The following is a 15,000-nucleotide window of genomic DNA, read 5'->3' on the forward strand; positions in this document are numbered from 1 at the left end:
GTGTGTGTGTGTGTGTGTGTGTGTGTGTGTGTGCAGACTACTGCAATCATTTCTTACAATTCCCTCTTTCTCAACATCTTTTTATCACTGAATGCTTCTCACAGTATGGCATCATAAATTTTGTGGTCTCAATCCACTCTCTCTCTCTCTCTCTCTCTCTCTCTCTCTCACTAAAACCTCTGCCTCTCCGACGAGCACGCTCAGACCTACTTTCTCCTTCCTTGGAAACGTTTCTCATTCTCTCTCTCTCTCTCTCTCTCTCTCTCTATTTCCTTCTCTTCCTTCCTGTGGCCATCAACTTGATCCAGTTCCTGAATATCAACAAAAACAAACCATTAACTTGTTCCTCATTGCAAAATCATTCGTTTGCTCATGAATGGTTAGGCAACGAACAGCTGCGCTGGATTTTACCAGATTATTCCAGCATTTCCAGTGACCTATGCCTGAGTTGCAATTTGGTGTTGCTGAGTTCAAGGAAACATTCTGTACCCCTTGCTTATTTGGGCATGGGTATATGCACGCACACACGCGCGCATATGTATGTATACACACACACATATATATGTATGTATATATATCTAAATAAAAATGTGAAGGCATTATTTGGATAAGAAAGGTAACTTGCAAATTCCTGATAATTTTTGGTAGCCTAACATTATGTAAATTAAAAATTGAAGGCATATATATATATATATATATATATATATATATATATATATATATATATATATATATATATATATATATATATATATATATGCCTTCCCTTTGCATTTACAAAATGTCAGAAATGTCAGACTACCAAAAATTACAAAGAATTTACAATACTCTTTCCTAATCCAAATCACGCGTTCACTTTTTTTTTTTTTTTATCTAGCTAATGTTAGCCAGTCAGAGTCGTAAAGAACTGAAACTCACCTTTCCTTTCTAAATAACTGGAATTGAGCAGTTTCGTGTACAGCTAACCTTAGGCTGTCAAGATCATAACGACTGTGCGAGTCATCTTCCTTGCTCAAGCAACTAAAAGTTTTTTTTATCTTTTTCAGACAGCCCAACAAACCGCAAGATGAGAGTCAGAACGATTTTAATACTGTGTTGCATAAGCGTCACGAGTGTTGTCAGCTCTCGTAAGTTGAGAAACCTCGCTGTTTTTGTTTGTCAAATCAGTGATAGTTGGTTGAAATTACATTCATTCATTTTTCCATGGTTGTTTATGCTAATATTTTTTTGTCATCTTTTTGTTTGTCAAATCAGTGTTAGTTGGTTGAAATTACATTAATTTATTTTTTCATGGTTGTTAATCCTGAAGTTTTTTGTCAATTTTTTGTTTGTCAAATCAGTGTTAGTTGGTTGAAATGACCTTAATTTATTTTTCATTGGTTATTAATGCTGATGTTTTTTGTCATTTTTCAGTACTTTTACTCTTTGTAGATTATAAATTATCTTATTTTCCAAAAATTAGTTCCATGCATTAGGTTTTATTATCTAATTTCTTATGAAATAATTATATACATTGCAGAAGTAGTTATTTATGTTTTAATATTTAACCCTGAAGTAAACATATCCCCAGGCTTTATAACTACAATAATTAATTCTTAAAGTATAACGATTAATTATTCTTATTGTTGCCCAATGAATCCAGCAATCCTACACAAATCAATGGTCATTCAGGATTTTAAAATCTCTCCTCAGTTTAATATAAATTAAAAACTCAATAATAAAAAAATAGATTTATAGACTTACAGAAACAAAAGTGGTATTAGAACAGCTTGGTGTGTTCACATGTCCATTCATTTTCAAACAATACCCTGTTCGTGATTTTCACCACAATAACAACTCTTGTCTATTGTTTTGAAACGGGAGATAACTGATAACAGCTGATTGTGTCGGTCAGTTAAACAGGAAATGATAATGTTGCTGTGGCCTATTTCTAAAAATAAATTCAATGGAAAATTCTAAAGAAATCTGATATTTCTTTATGTTTGTCCCTTGCCAAATACTTTGAATGAATTCAAATACTTACATTACAAATGTACACCGTTTTCCTTGGTCATCTTACTTGCAAATGGCTTACCTGAAAGAGAGATGGAAATTATCATTTAGAATACAAAGCACTGACATTATCTAATTAATAATGTTTCGGTAGGTTAGATGTACCTCAGTAATGAAAAAATATTACCTGACCATTTAATTTTTTTTTAATTTTGAAGACTGCTTTCAGAACACTTTAAAAATCTCTTTCTTGTCAACAGATGCCAATGAATCTGACACTAACGCATGGACACCTGTAGAAGAAGAACAAGACTCTGAGTCACAAGCATTCCAGGAGATAAGTATTACCCAGTGCGTCTTCAGTGGTCTAGGACACAACTGTACCAATTCCAGTAGTTCAAACGAAACAGTTCCATCATCATCATCATTGCCAAGACCATTCTCAGCGCCTGTAAATACTACAATTATAACTGTGTCAATACCCATCTCTAAGGCAAGTTCAACAGAGTCTAGGACCCCAACAACTTCAAATGCCACTGATAATGACGATTTGCAAGCATTGCTCGGATCTACAAATCCAGAAGATGCTATTGATGACAAAACCTCGTCAGAAAAACTTGCTGATGCAGCAACTTTGCAAGAACCTGCCAGTGAAATAACTCCATTAGTATCTGGTATGACAAATGTGAATATACTTCTTAATGCAACAGATTCTCAAGCAGCCACTGTTCTTACATTAGTTCCAGGAGATTCTGCCAATTCAGCAAATTTACGAGCTCCCATCTCTAAGACAATTCCAGGAACATCTGCTTATGCAGCAGCAGAATCAGAACCGTTTGCTTCCAGCGAGGAAAAATCCGTTACTACAATAGTGTCACTACCTAACAATTCAACCACAATAGTGGAGGTCATATCGAGTCAGCCTGTTTCAGCTTCAGAGCGTGACACCCCCCCTGATCCATTCCTGCCAAACTTCGACTGTTTCATTGAATTAGATGCTATTCTAGATCGAGAACTTGAAAACCTTACCAAATCCTCAAAAATTTGTCTGAGTGAAGCCTTGTGTGCTTTAGAAAACGAGGCCAGTGATTTTACGGTGGGGAACGTCAATGTCCATTGGCTCAAAAATATGTCCGATAGTTGCTATGAGGATGTTTTCGGAGATTCTGGTAATGGTGTCAGCGTGTCAGGAAGAGTGACAGATGAAATAAGTTTCATTTTGCTCAATCCTTCGTGCCGACTGTCGGTGGACTTAGCATATGCGGAATATCTTGGGAAAGAAATGTCATTTCTGCCGGCCGTGTGCAGGGATCTGCTGTGTTATGCAGGAGTGAATGAAGCGCACTCTGACGGCTTATATGCCACCTTAATTCATCCCCTTATCACGAGTAATTACGACCTCGTCGACAGCTGTCAACTTGTGCTGCAAAATGAGATGCCGGACAGGGAAGTTTCGGCCTCTCCCGGTCACACTAGCATTTTCCAGACTACAAAGTACCCCATAGGCTCACCTTGCACTACTTATACCCTCTTCACGGTAATAGACACAGATTCCCACCTCATCATACCCTTCCGCTCTACCTGGTGCCGTGCCATGAACAAAGAACTGTGGGAGAACTTTTTAGTCGATTCCTACATGGGCTTTATGCCCAGATCTCAGTCTGAATTATATGAGTGCATTGCAGAGAAGAAACAAAAGCAGAAGTCAGATGTCACAGACTACGGAAGGCTCATCCAAGACCTCATTGGACCGACGATTTCGTTTCCTGACATACCCCTCGCTTGCAAGTCTCTGATCTGTGATGCTGACGTAGAAATAGCAAATATTCTACAGGGGAATGGAGAAGTATTGCAGTGGTTTACCCACATGTACTACGAAAACAAACGACAACTTCGCGTGTTGAAGGCTAAAGTTAATAGATGCCAAAGAGCACTGATGAATGGTACTGAAAGGGGCGGAAACAGTAATGAAGTTATAATTTCTATCTCACCATCAACTGAGAGCAGTAACATACCTCTTCTTGTTACTGCAAGTTCGTCTTGCCCTCACACTGGGAATTCAGAGGAAGAGGAGAGTTTCGTGAAATCCCAAATTCTGGCTACACTGAACATGCTTCAGAAGGACCTCCCAGAAATTTGCATGCCTCTTGTATGTAACTCTACAGTGAAAAAACTATCGAACACATTATTCAATGTTTTGGTTACATACAATGGTGACGATACCAAAAAATGTCTGGACTCTGCTTCGTATATGACCGCCTACTCTAGCAAGGAATATATATTTTCTTTTGATGAACCTCTGACTGCGAGTTCTATTGTGTTTATGGTCAGTGAGTCTCAGAGAAATGAAATCACTGCATCTTTTCTGACACTCCTTCACAGAGGCGACAATGCCAGATTGGCCATATGCTGTTCTAATGTCCATAAAGACTTGAGCCACCATACATATAGCTTTGATGAGAACGATTACTACATGTGTCCTGTTCACCCAGAAGACAGGTTTGCTTCAGAATGTTTGCCCAACCAGTCAGCGTGGCAGATGCAGCGCATCGGAAACAATCAACATCTTTTGGTCATAGACAACGCCTTCGTTTCGTCGAAACTGACGACTTGGTTGGCAACTCTGGGTGTCAGCTTCTCCGCAACAAACCTCAAGTATATTTCGACTCTTCAAGTGGATTCTCTGGAATTCTTGAGTAATCTAGTCTTTGTAGTTGTCAATCAGACGTTAAGAAACCCAGAGTTCCAAGAATTTGTAACTCAGTTGCAAGATGCCGACATAAGATGTCACAGATCTTATTACTTCACTGTTTGCCACAAACCCAGCAGTAGATTCCAAGCACTCACCCACCAAGAAGGTTATCTGTTGTTCCTTCATGACTGCTTCATAACAAGCTTAGAAAAAGACAAGATTATTCTTCTTCTGCTGAACAGGTTTTTTGGAACAGGACCCAACGATGAATACTTGTGCCAAGATGATGTTACAGCTGCTATGGTACCATCTGTATTGAAGCGAATCGCATACTATTCCAGTGGCCCTCTCAATCAAGTCATCTCAGCTGTAGAAGACCTGAAGTCTGTAACTCCAAATCTGCCTTGGGTAGTAAAGCATAATCATATGATAGACGCGAATGATTATGATCGGTGTAAGACGGTTTCGAACTTCGACAGCATTTCTGAATGCCTTACAACTGAGCCTTGCATCGCTTTCCCTTACAAGGGATCAATAGTCTTTTTCAGTCCACAGGAATTAGATTCCTATTATTTTCAAACATTCCCCACAAACAGACTCACCACTGACATATACGCTTGGGGTTTCACTAAAGTGACCGAGCCTTTCTCTCTTTTTCCCGTCAAGTATGTTATAGAGTTTTCCAACGTCTCAATTCAGGTTAACATACTCGAGAAAAATCCTGTGCATAAACTCGTCCAGAAAAACCACGGGACTCAGACTCTGAGTCACAAAACCTCTGCAGTCCACATGTCGAAACTAGTCTTGCACGCTACCTTGAACAACAACAGCATGTGTCTGCAAGATCTCCAGAATCACAACTTTTTCCTCTATTCCTCTGAATCTACATTCTGGTTAGGACCAGTCTCTGAGGGTGAACCTCTGGGGCACCCTTGCTTGTCCTCACTTTCAGACGATACAGTCGATCTTCTTCGGGGCAACATTAATCAGAACATGTCGACCATCAACAGGTTTTGGCCAACTTGTTCTTACGGGATGATGATTTCCTGGAACAAAAAGACCTTTAATGTGGATGACTGGGACTACCTTCTTCCACTTTGCAAAATAAAGGAGGTATTCCTCATCGTCCTGATTGCCATTCCAGTTCTGCTTATCCTTGCAGGCAATGTGTTTGCCACGGCTGTGATCATCAAGTCAAATCTTCACCAACAGGACACTTCGTTCATGATTTACCTATCTCACATTGCAGCGGACTTCTTCCTAGGCCTGTTTCCCTACTGTCTTATCATCTATGACTCGGTATCTCTGATTTTTGGCTCGCTAACATTCCAGGACCTAAATCCAGATTTCTGGAACGCTAACTTCGATTACCTCAGCACTCACAAGTCTCTCGACATGAGTTACCTGACGTTCGAAAGACGTGGTTTCCCATCATTTTGTAGCATTGTATTGACCATTTCAGTTGGAGTGTCTCTTTTCACTTTAGTGTTACAGGAGTGCAGTGCTTCTTTTTAGCTGTCCAAAAGCCATTGCATCATCAGCACCTTAAAGCAGGTCTCTGTACAAGTTGGATAGCTATTTCTGTTTTAGCGGTCCTCTTGAACTGGAGAGAGCACGGATGGGCATTTACCGGGGTTTTCGACCCGGTGACAAAAATAACGTTTAATGTGAGCAGAAACGAAGTTCTCACATCTTCCATATGTTATTACCTTATTGTTAGCATCTTTGCCACCTGCTGGATTTTGATTTTAGCTGCCGTCATGTTCCTGTCTGTTCACAAAAGCAGCAGATACCCGCCGCACGAGGTTTCGGCTGGAGGTGAAGCTGGTTATCACGAAAAGGTGCAACACCCAGTCAGAACTTTTACTGGATGGTAGGAATTTATTCCGTGTCTTTCATCTTAGTCCTGTTAGACTCGACCAATGACCTCAGTACCTTTAGTCCAGTTCTGCACTTCATGTGTTGGTGGGGATTCCTGGTGTTAATCTCGGTGAAATGGGCTGTGATATCATTTACTAGCAAAAAGGTCAGACAAGAAGCTAGGGCATATCTCTGCGTGAGGGAGGAACTGCCAGTCCTGACGGATGACAGAATACTCGGGCAAGTGGACAAAGGGGCAGCGCCCGCCCAAAATCCTTTGGAACTGGATCCACTGGACAGGTTAGAGATCCGCTAACGACGCAGAGGCACTTTATCTGGAGGTGCTCGCGTCAGGGTGAAATGTTTCTAGTCTTCCTAGTGATCGAATTAGCGTTAAGTCCCATATTCAAAGCTACCTCATGGCATTTTGTACACTTACCTCCTCACTCTAAGTAATTCAGGAGATTACTGTAATTTCATTGACAAGTTCTTGCCTTTGGAACCGTGTTAGTGGCCATTTTTCAGAGACCTTATCATTCTGTTAATGACTGTAGGCATTGACACAATGCGAGTTCCTGGAAGTATCACTTACTTTGACTCTGTACTGGTTGTTGACTGGGAGTTGTTCTTGTTATTTGTGTTGTTAAAGATCTTGATCAGTTATGAAATGATATAATGTTGCTCGTTGATGAAAAAAATTAATGATTGTTTGTAAGTTGATCATATTTTGATACTGACTTTACGAATATAGCTTTAGTTTAAAGCCTGTTTATACTATTTTATATAATCTTTAACTAATAAAATATAGCTAGTTAAAAATGTAATTGTTTTCAGGCTGAGTGAATGGTTATGGATATGTAAAAGATTCTCACCAATTTACCGAAACAATTATGTCTTTAAATTGTTAAGATGGATTGTTTGAAGTTTAACACATATTCTTAGAGATTGTGTTCTCAGAGAGATGCTCTTTTGTCCTGTATAAATAATCACTTTTATATCATAAGTAACATTTTCATTGTGATGACAAACTTTGATGAAATGAATACTGCTTTATTATTTCCAAATCAATAATCGCCATGTATACCCAAGTTATTGAAGTGGTGCCCACCGTCTCTGTAATTGCAATTTTTACAACAATAAAGAAACTTAGACGAATGCAGGTGATATATCTTACCTAATCTTCCCTCCATACCAGAGATAATGGAGTTTTATTGTCAGTCCAGATAAGTGAATGGGGAGAGAAAGAGAGCGTCCATATCTCGATCTTTATATATGACCATTCAAATCCTTTAATCTTTTTTCCCCGGAGGGCATTGCCCTATCTCTCTCCTATATCCATTTAAGGGGTATCTTAATTGAACAGTTGTCTTTTTATGTTTCCCTCTCTCTCTCTCTCTTTCTCTTTCTCTTTCTCTCTCCCTTTCTCTGTCTGTGTCTTTTTCCCTCTCTTCCTTTGTGGGACCTTTCTTTGGCTAAGACCTCTATAATCCTCTTACTGCATTTATCTTTCCTCCTTACTTCCAACAGTTATTAAAACTCCCCTTTGCTATTTTTCTATCTCTTTCCCCCCTTTGGAGTTTATCCTTCATGTCCTGTTAGAGAGACCAGGACAGACATGGTTGCTTCAGTGACTCTGGAAACACACTGGAAGACCTCGTCCTAAAAGTGAATGGTATCTAGGCATGATTAAATGGCTGAAGGGTCATGTTTTTAAACTTTTATTTTAGTTGTAAACTTGTTTTGATAATTCAGTGATCCATTTCAGCATTGTGTGTGTGTGTATTGTTCCATCTTTTGAGGAAAATAATCCTTTGATTTAGTTGCACATTGGTATGCAAATCCATTCTCTTATTTTATGTTAGGTTTAAGTCTGACCTCACATTTCTCAAATAATCTTAGGTTTAATGTAAAACTAAATTTAAACATTTACAAGCTTCTGTCAATATATACAAGGAAATATTGCAATATTACACCACGTAGCTTTAGGTTAAATTGCAAAGCTTATTCAAGGTATTTGCATACTTGTTATGTGTACTGGGTGATATTGCAGTAATAAGGTGCATTCTCTGGGTTATACTGATAATAATTTAGAACATATATTTCTCCACGAATTTATTCTTGTGCAAAAGTTAGACAGAATTATATAGAATCATTTCTAACAATATAACTGGTTACTATTGCATTCTAAAGTTGAAGTTAGGTCATATCTTGTACCTATCCATTAATTGTAGGATTATAATAAACATTTCATTGAATAACAAACATCAAACTCTAACAACATGTACTAGGAAATTTTTTATTATCATTTTACGTATACATTGGTTAGGTTATATTCAGTTTACGTGAGGATATAACAATAATTTTCAAAAATAAAAATGAATTTAAAAACAGCACATTACCCAAAGATAGAAAAAAAGTGTAATTAAGCAATTTTAGAGTATATTAAAGCAACTGTTATACATAACAAATTTATCAAAAATGAATATTAATCAAAAATACCACATTACCCACAAACAGAAAAAGGTGTAACTAAGCAATTTTAGAGTATATTAAAACAACTCTTGTACATTTAAGATATAAACACAAGCCTAGTTAATTTGAGAGTATATCAAAGCATCTGTCATACATTTAACACACAAATACAACCCTAAATAGTTACAAAACCTCCCGTGTTGTTACAATTCGCGAAATTTGCCCAAAGGAAAAGAGACTTTTATCCAGGACTGGTTGTGTGATCTCCATCAAGTTTATTGGGTCTCTCTTGTCCAATACGATCGTCTCTTACGCTGCCAATAAAGGCAGAGGATCGTCGCTTGGCTGAAAAAAAGATCTTGTAACTGAATGGCTTTGCGATGGCCCCCGGAAATTCTGTACTGGTTCCTTTTTGCGAATTGTTAAGGGGGATGTTTAGATAGTTTTTTATGTATATGTGCATATACATAAGTAGTTGTGTGTTTATACTTGTGGAAATACAATTATTTGTGTGTATATTGGCATAAATATGGACAATACACAATCATGCTTAAGAAATTTTGATGTTGATAAACCCATTCTAATCAGGATGAGGAAATACATTTTCTAGATTCTTCTGGGGTTACTGCTCTCTCTCTCTCTCTCTCTCTCTCTCTCTCTCTCTCTCTCTCTCTCTCTCTCTCTCTCTCTGTCGTCAGTATCAGAAAGAAATAATTGAACTGAGAAAATAAATTGTTACATTCATTTCACTATTCCTTTTTCCTCTTGCATATAAGTTCTACTTTCTAATTTTTGCTAGTTTTCTATACACGACCTTCTATAACCGAGTAATTATTATTATTATTATTATTATTATTATTATTATTATTATTATTATTATTATTATTATACAATCCATACCAACAGTGACCTCTCGACACTGCCTTAATTAACGCTTTCCTCGAAAGGTAGGACTTATTTGGGGCAGTAATTCTTTGCCCAAGAAACTGAACTATTACCTACCTATCAATACAAAACTTTTTCCAGACTCCAGGTCACTTAATGATACAGATTCCTGTTGTAACTTTTCCTGAGAGTACCTTTTCTTCTTCTTCTTCTTCTTCTTCTTCTTCTTCTTCTTCTTCTTCTTCTTCTTCTTCTTCTTCTTCTTGGGAGAAGACACGGCACCCGTGATCTTAAGGACCTGATGAGTTACTGAAAGCCATCTGCCCAAACTCTTACGGAACTGTGTCAGTGGCATGAAGATATTTTTATCTGGGATTTGTTTCCTATACTTTCTGGAGAATATAGACAAAGTGTTTGAAAGATATATTTCTTTTGCTATAGTTATTCTTTTCCTGGACTGTGAAGCTTCAAAGGCATTTATTAAATAAGAAGTGCCCTTAGTTAGATTAAGTTTTCAAACTTTTATTTTCTTTATTCTTAACAATAATTTCTTCTCAAATTCTCATACCTTCTTGAGTCATTTTGTTTGTATAATTTCGTTATGGTCAATTCGACTGTATAGTTCTGGAAAAAATAACTCTTATGTGAATACTTATTCGATATAGTAGACTATATGTAAATGTAAATAAGCTATGCTTTGTTCTGTATTTTACATTTTTTATATTCGAACTGCTTTATATAATATGAAAACGATATAGAAAATTATAAGCCAATTATGGCACTTCCCTCATTGAGAGAGAGAGAGAGAGAGAGAGAGAGAGAGAGAGAGAGAGAGAGAGAGAGAGAGAGAGAGAGAGAGAGAAATCAAAAGATAGTAAAAAACATTCTTCTATAACTAATGATCTTTGGCTTTTTGCGAGCCTGTCTGTCTGTCTGTCCCTCTCTCTCTCTCTCTCTCTCTCTCTCTCTCTCTCTCTCTCTCTCTCTCTCTCTCTCTCTCTCTCTCTCTCTCTCTCTATTAAAGACTGGCTAACTCTCACACAACGCCAATTAAGCTAACCACAAGTACAGGACCAACGCCGATCGAAGATGACGAAGTAATTTGAGAGGCTTCGTCGCATCAAAGATGAGAATTAAACCAGATATTCGGGGGTTTGACAATTTGGCCCCCCCGGAGTTTGTCCAATTTAAGTAGGCTTAAGTTGGAGGTTTCCGCCTTGATTCTTCCCATTTGAGAGAGAGAGAGAGAGAGAGAGAGAGAGAGAGAGAGAGAGAGAGAGAGAGAGAGAGAGAGAGATTGATGTTATACTTTGTTTACCTGAGGACAGGTAATTTAAGATTGAAGATATTTCAATATATACTTCGAAAATACCTTGTGGAGAGAGAGAGAGAGAGAGAGAGAGAGAGAGAGAGAGAGAGAGAGAGAGAGAGAGAGAGAGAGAGAGAATTGGTTTTAGCTTTCCAGTAGTTTATTTTATTCCAATAAACTGAAACAAAATAATATCTGCTAACCTTTGCATCCAGAAACTATACTCCATATTTATTTGTTAATTAAGGTACACAGGTACACGTACCATAAGGATTTTTGTTCCAAGAATACTGAACACAGTATTCAATACAACAAACAAAGTTAATTTAGTACAGTATCTGATATGCAAGCATAAATACAGAGAATAATCTGTATCAATATGTATTCTCTTCCATGCTAAAAATTGCATTTGTGTACATACATACACTGAATGAGCAAACAGTCTGTGAGAATTAGGTAAATACATCTCACAACGATGACGTCACGTTATATACCTAATCCTCACGGACTTGGATGCAAAAAAACAGATTTACGAGCTAATTAAAATCAAAATAAACAGTTCGACCCTTGATGTAATTAAGCCAATTTAAAAGCTAAAAGCTGAGGCATATAATACAAAGCTAGGAGCTAAAATACACGATATATTGAGGGAGAGGGAAAAGCTAAAACCTCGATGAAAATAGTAAACATGCATCGTACAAAGAAACAACAAAGCAGATGATTGGCCGATACTGAGGGAATATATCATTCATAAGGGATCAGCGGTCTGGGCTGGGCGATGTATGATAATTTCCCTCAGCGTTAGATTGGTTTTGGAGGCTGGTAAACACGGTGGAGTTCTCGTATATTGGGAAGTCTTTTGTGAATAATAATAATAATAATAATAATAATAATAATAATAATAATAATAATAATAATATTAATTAATTATTATTATTATTATTATTATTATTATTATTATTATTATTATTATTATACTGAAATCTTAGTATTATCAAGAGGATTCAAAATAATATAAAAGTAATAAAATACTAAAAATATTATAATTATTATTACTATTTTTATTATCATTACTACCATTATTGTACTGTAACGTCTATATTTTCAGTAATAATAATAATAATAATAATAATAATAATAATAATAATAATAATAATTATCTCCGTTACAAGATCACATCATTCAGTAAGCATCTTATTCGTGACGTCATAGCTATACCTGCCAAGATCAGATGCGTTCTCTGCAATCAATATTCATTTGCACACCCACCATCATCATCATCATCATCATCATCATCACGTTCTTGCTATTTAACCCCTCTCTCTCTCTCTCTCTCTCTCTCTCTCTCTCTCTCTCTCTCTCTCTCTGAAAACCTAATCAAAGATTAAAGAGTTTATTTAGACTTCGCTGCTGCAGAATTATACGCGAACTGAACGAGTCTTTAGCCTAATGGCTGCCATGATGAGAGATTGCCAATTGTTCCGCTTTTTTCTCAATTCTGAAATGTTTCCCGGATGGAAATGGACGGGGGGTTGAATGGTTCTTGGGTAAATCCCTGCACCTTTTTCATTACTGGATTTTCTGGTCTGTAATCTTTTATCATTTATTTACTCTTGTAAATATTTTTGGGGTGATTCCCCATTTTTTAAAGATCTGGTCCAGGGTGAAATTGTTTATTTACCCTTGCAAATATTTTTAGATATATTTTCCTGATTGTTTTATGATTTGGCTAAGGTAAAATTGAATCGTGTTTGAGTTCTGATTTTTTTATAAAAATCCTAAATTATTTTCACTACAAGATTTTATTTTTTGGTCATTTTTCATTTTCCATTCATGGAACATTATTTCCACAGTAGGAAGTTTAAGTGATTTGCTTAAAATAGTGTTTATTTATTTTTCTTATTGCCACAGATGCATAATCTAAAAAAAGAAACCTACTATTTTTAGCTTCTTTACATATTCAGTAAGTATATGATAATTTCCTATTTTTCTGTTATAGTATAATACTATTTTATTTACTCTAAATAACAGATATCGACATTAATATGAATCAAAAATTCTTTGTCTATAATTTCATTTATAAATAGTTTTATTCGTATATTTATTTGTCATTATTTGGAAAAGGTAACCGAGGTATATATATTTTCTCACGAAGGTGAACAGCGAAAGTATTAGAAAGTATTAGAAAGTATTAGAAAGGAAGATCAACAAATATGTTTGTTTGCCTGAGGTTTTCATGTCTTATAAGTGATTAATTTTCAGTCATTCTCTTTGTTTATAGAAAGGGAAAATGATTACTTTCTCTAAACAATAATCATAAGACCAAATACAAAAGTAATAACAACAATAATAACTTGAAGGAAAAGTCATATTGGAGACGAACTTAATCAAAATGAAAGGAGAAAGCAACAGAATAATAAAACAATGGGCAAAACAATATTACAAAAGCTATATATACTTTTTTTTTGTTATAGAAACCTCGATTCTAATCTAAGCAACTCCCAGTTAACAAACTGACAAACCCTTACGTATCCGTAACCTAAATCTCTTCTATTCAATATATATAACCAAAAAAAAAAAAAGAATTACACACAGCTCTGGAGACAGCCAGCAGCACTGACGCATGAAACCCCGAGCACCACACTGAACTATCTGCCCAGCTCGAGAAGAAGAAGAAGAGGTGGAAGCCCATTGTAAACAAAATCGCAGGGGATTGTGGGTAAAAGTCACGGCGCGTGTTGTTGGACGAGAAACAAAGTCTTAATTGCTTTTGGAGAGCGAGAGAAAGAGAAAGAAAAGAGAGAGAGAGAGGGAGAAAGAGAGGGAGATGACTTGTGATACAACTCGAAACGTGGTTAGATGAACAGGGGAGGTGGACTGTGTACATAGTCCTTTCTGTGGAAGAGAAAGCTACGCGCGGTGTGGGATTTGGCTTTCCTAAGAGGTTTTAGCGTAAGGGAAAGTAAATGTGAAGGGTCTTAACAGCGCGAGAGAAAGTAAAGGAAAGTTATTGATAGGAAATGTCGAAATCACCTCGGGATTCGCTCACCTGGGGAAGGGGAGAATGAAGTTAGGATGTGATAGAAGGAATGGTAGGATTTCGCAGTTTTAATTATTGTGTTGTTCTCGTGTCTTTGAGGGTACATTAGATTAGGGTAAATATACATAGAGAGAGAGAGAGAGAGAGAGAGAGAGAGAGAGAGAGAGAGAGAGAGAGAGAGAGAGAGAGAGAGAGAGTGGCACATAACTGTTTATTGGTACAGATTTAAAATGAGGGATTTACATATTATCAAAGTCACCACTAATAATTTTTCATTCTGACATTTGTGTTACAATATGAATCCACAATTATTATTATAATTATTATTATTATTATTATTATTATTATTATTATTATTATTATTATTATTATTATTATTATCACAAGCACCAGCATCAACATCATCCACATCAAATTTTAAACCCAAATTCCAAAGGCGATTATCTGATCCCCCAATAGACGAACACAAGTCAGTCAATTCCCATTCTCCCATTCCGAGACAATGAGTAACGCCGGGCTGGAGGCGGCGAGTTTATCATCTCTTTCCCTTCACGTCAATTTACATTTCGTTCACGTCACCCTCTTTTCACCCTCTCTCTGAAGCTCATGTCAACGACTATCATGTCAGAGTGATCGAGAAGGAGGGAAGTTCATGTCACTTTTGTGGACGTCGGTGGTAATGAGTTTGGGAAATGGCTTTTGGGAGAGTTTTCTAAAGTGTGGTTATTATTATTATTATTATTATTATTA

The 15,000-nt window shown here is 36.7% G+C and overlaps 2 protein-coding genes across 2 annotated transcripts in view; one reads left to right on the top strand and one right to left on the bottom strand.

Annotated features, from left to right (window-relative positions):
- Positions 1–7,699, top strand: part of LOC136856157 (uncharacterized) — a 17,873-nt gene extending 10,174 nt beyond the window's left edge. The window contains exons 2-3 of the mRNA XM_067133825.1: positions 1,047–1,127; positions 2,253–7,699. Coding sequence (XP_066989926.1) covers positions 1,067–1,127; positions 2,253–6,199 — 4,008 coding nt within the window. The 5' untranslated portion in view covers positions 1,047–1,066 and the 3' untranslated portion in view covers positions 6,200–7,699. The remainder of the gene's footprint in view (positions 1–1,046; positions 1,128–2,252) is intronic.
- The window catches only part of LOC136856158 (cell adhesion molecule 3-like), a 165,496-nt gene that overhangs the window by 113,549 nt on the left and 36,947 nt on the right, over positions 1–15,000 (bottom strand). The window lies entirely within an intron of this gene.

The sequence above is a fragment of the Macrobrachium rosenbergii genome, chromosome 34 (assembly GCF_040412425.1).
Source record: "Macrobrachium rosenbergii isolate ZJJX-2024 chromosome 34, ASM4041242v1, whole genome shotgun sequence".
In the NCBI taxonomy this organism is placed as follows: domain Eukaryota; kingdom Metazoa; phylum Arthropoda; class Malacostraca; order Decapoda; family Palaemonidae; genus Macrobrachium; species Macrobrachium rosenbergii.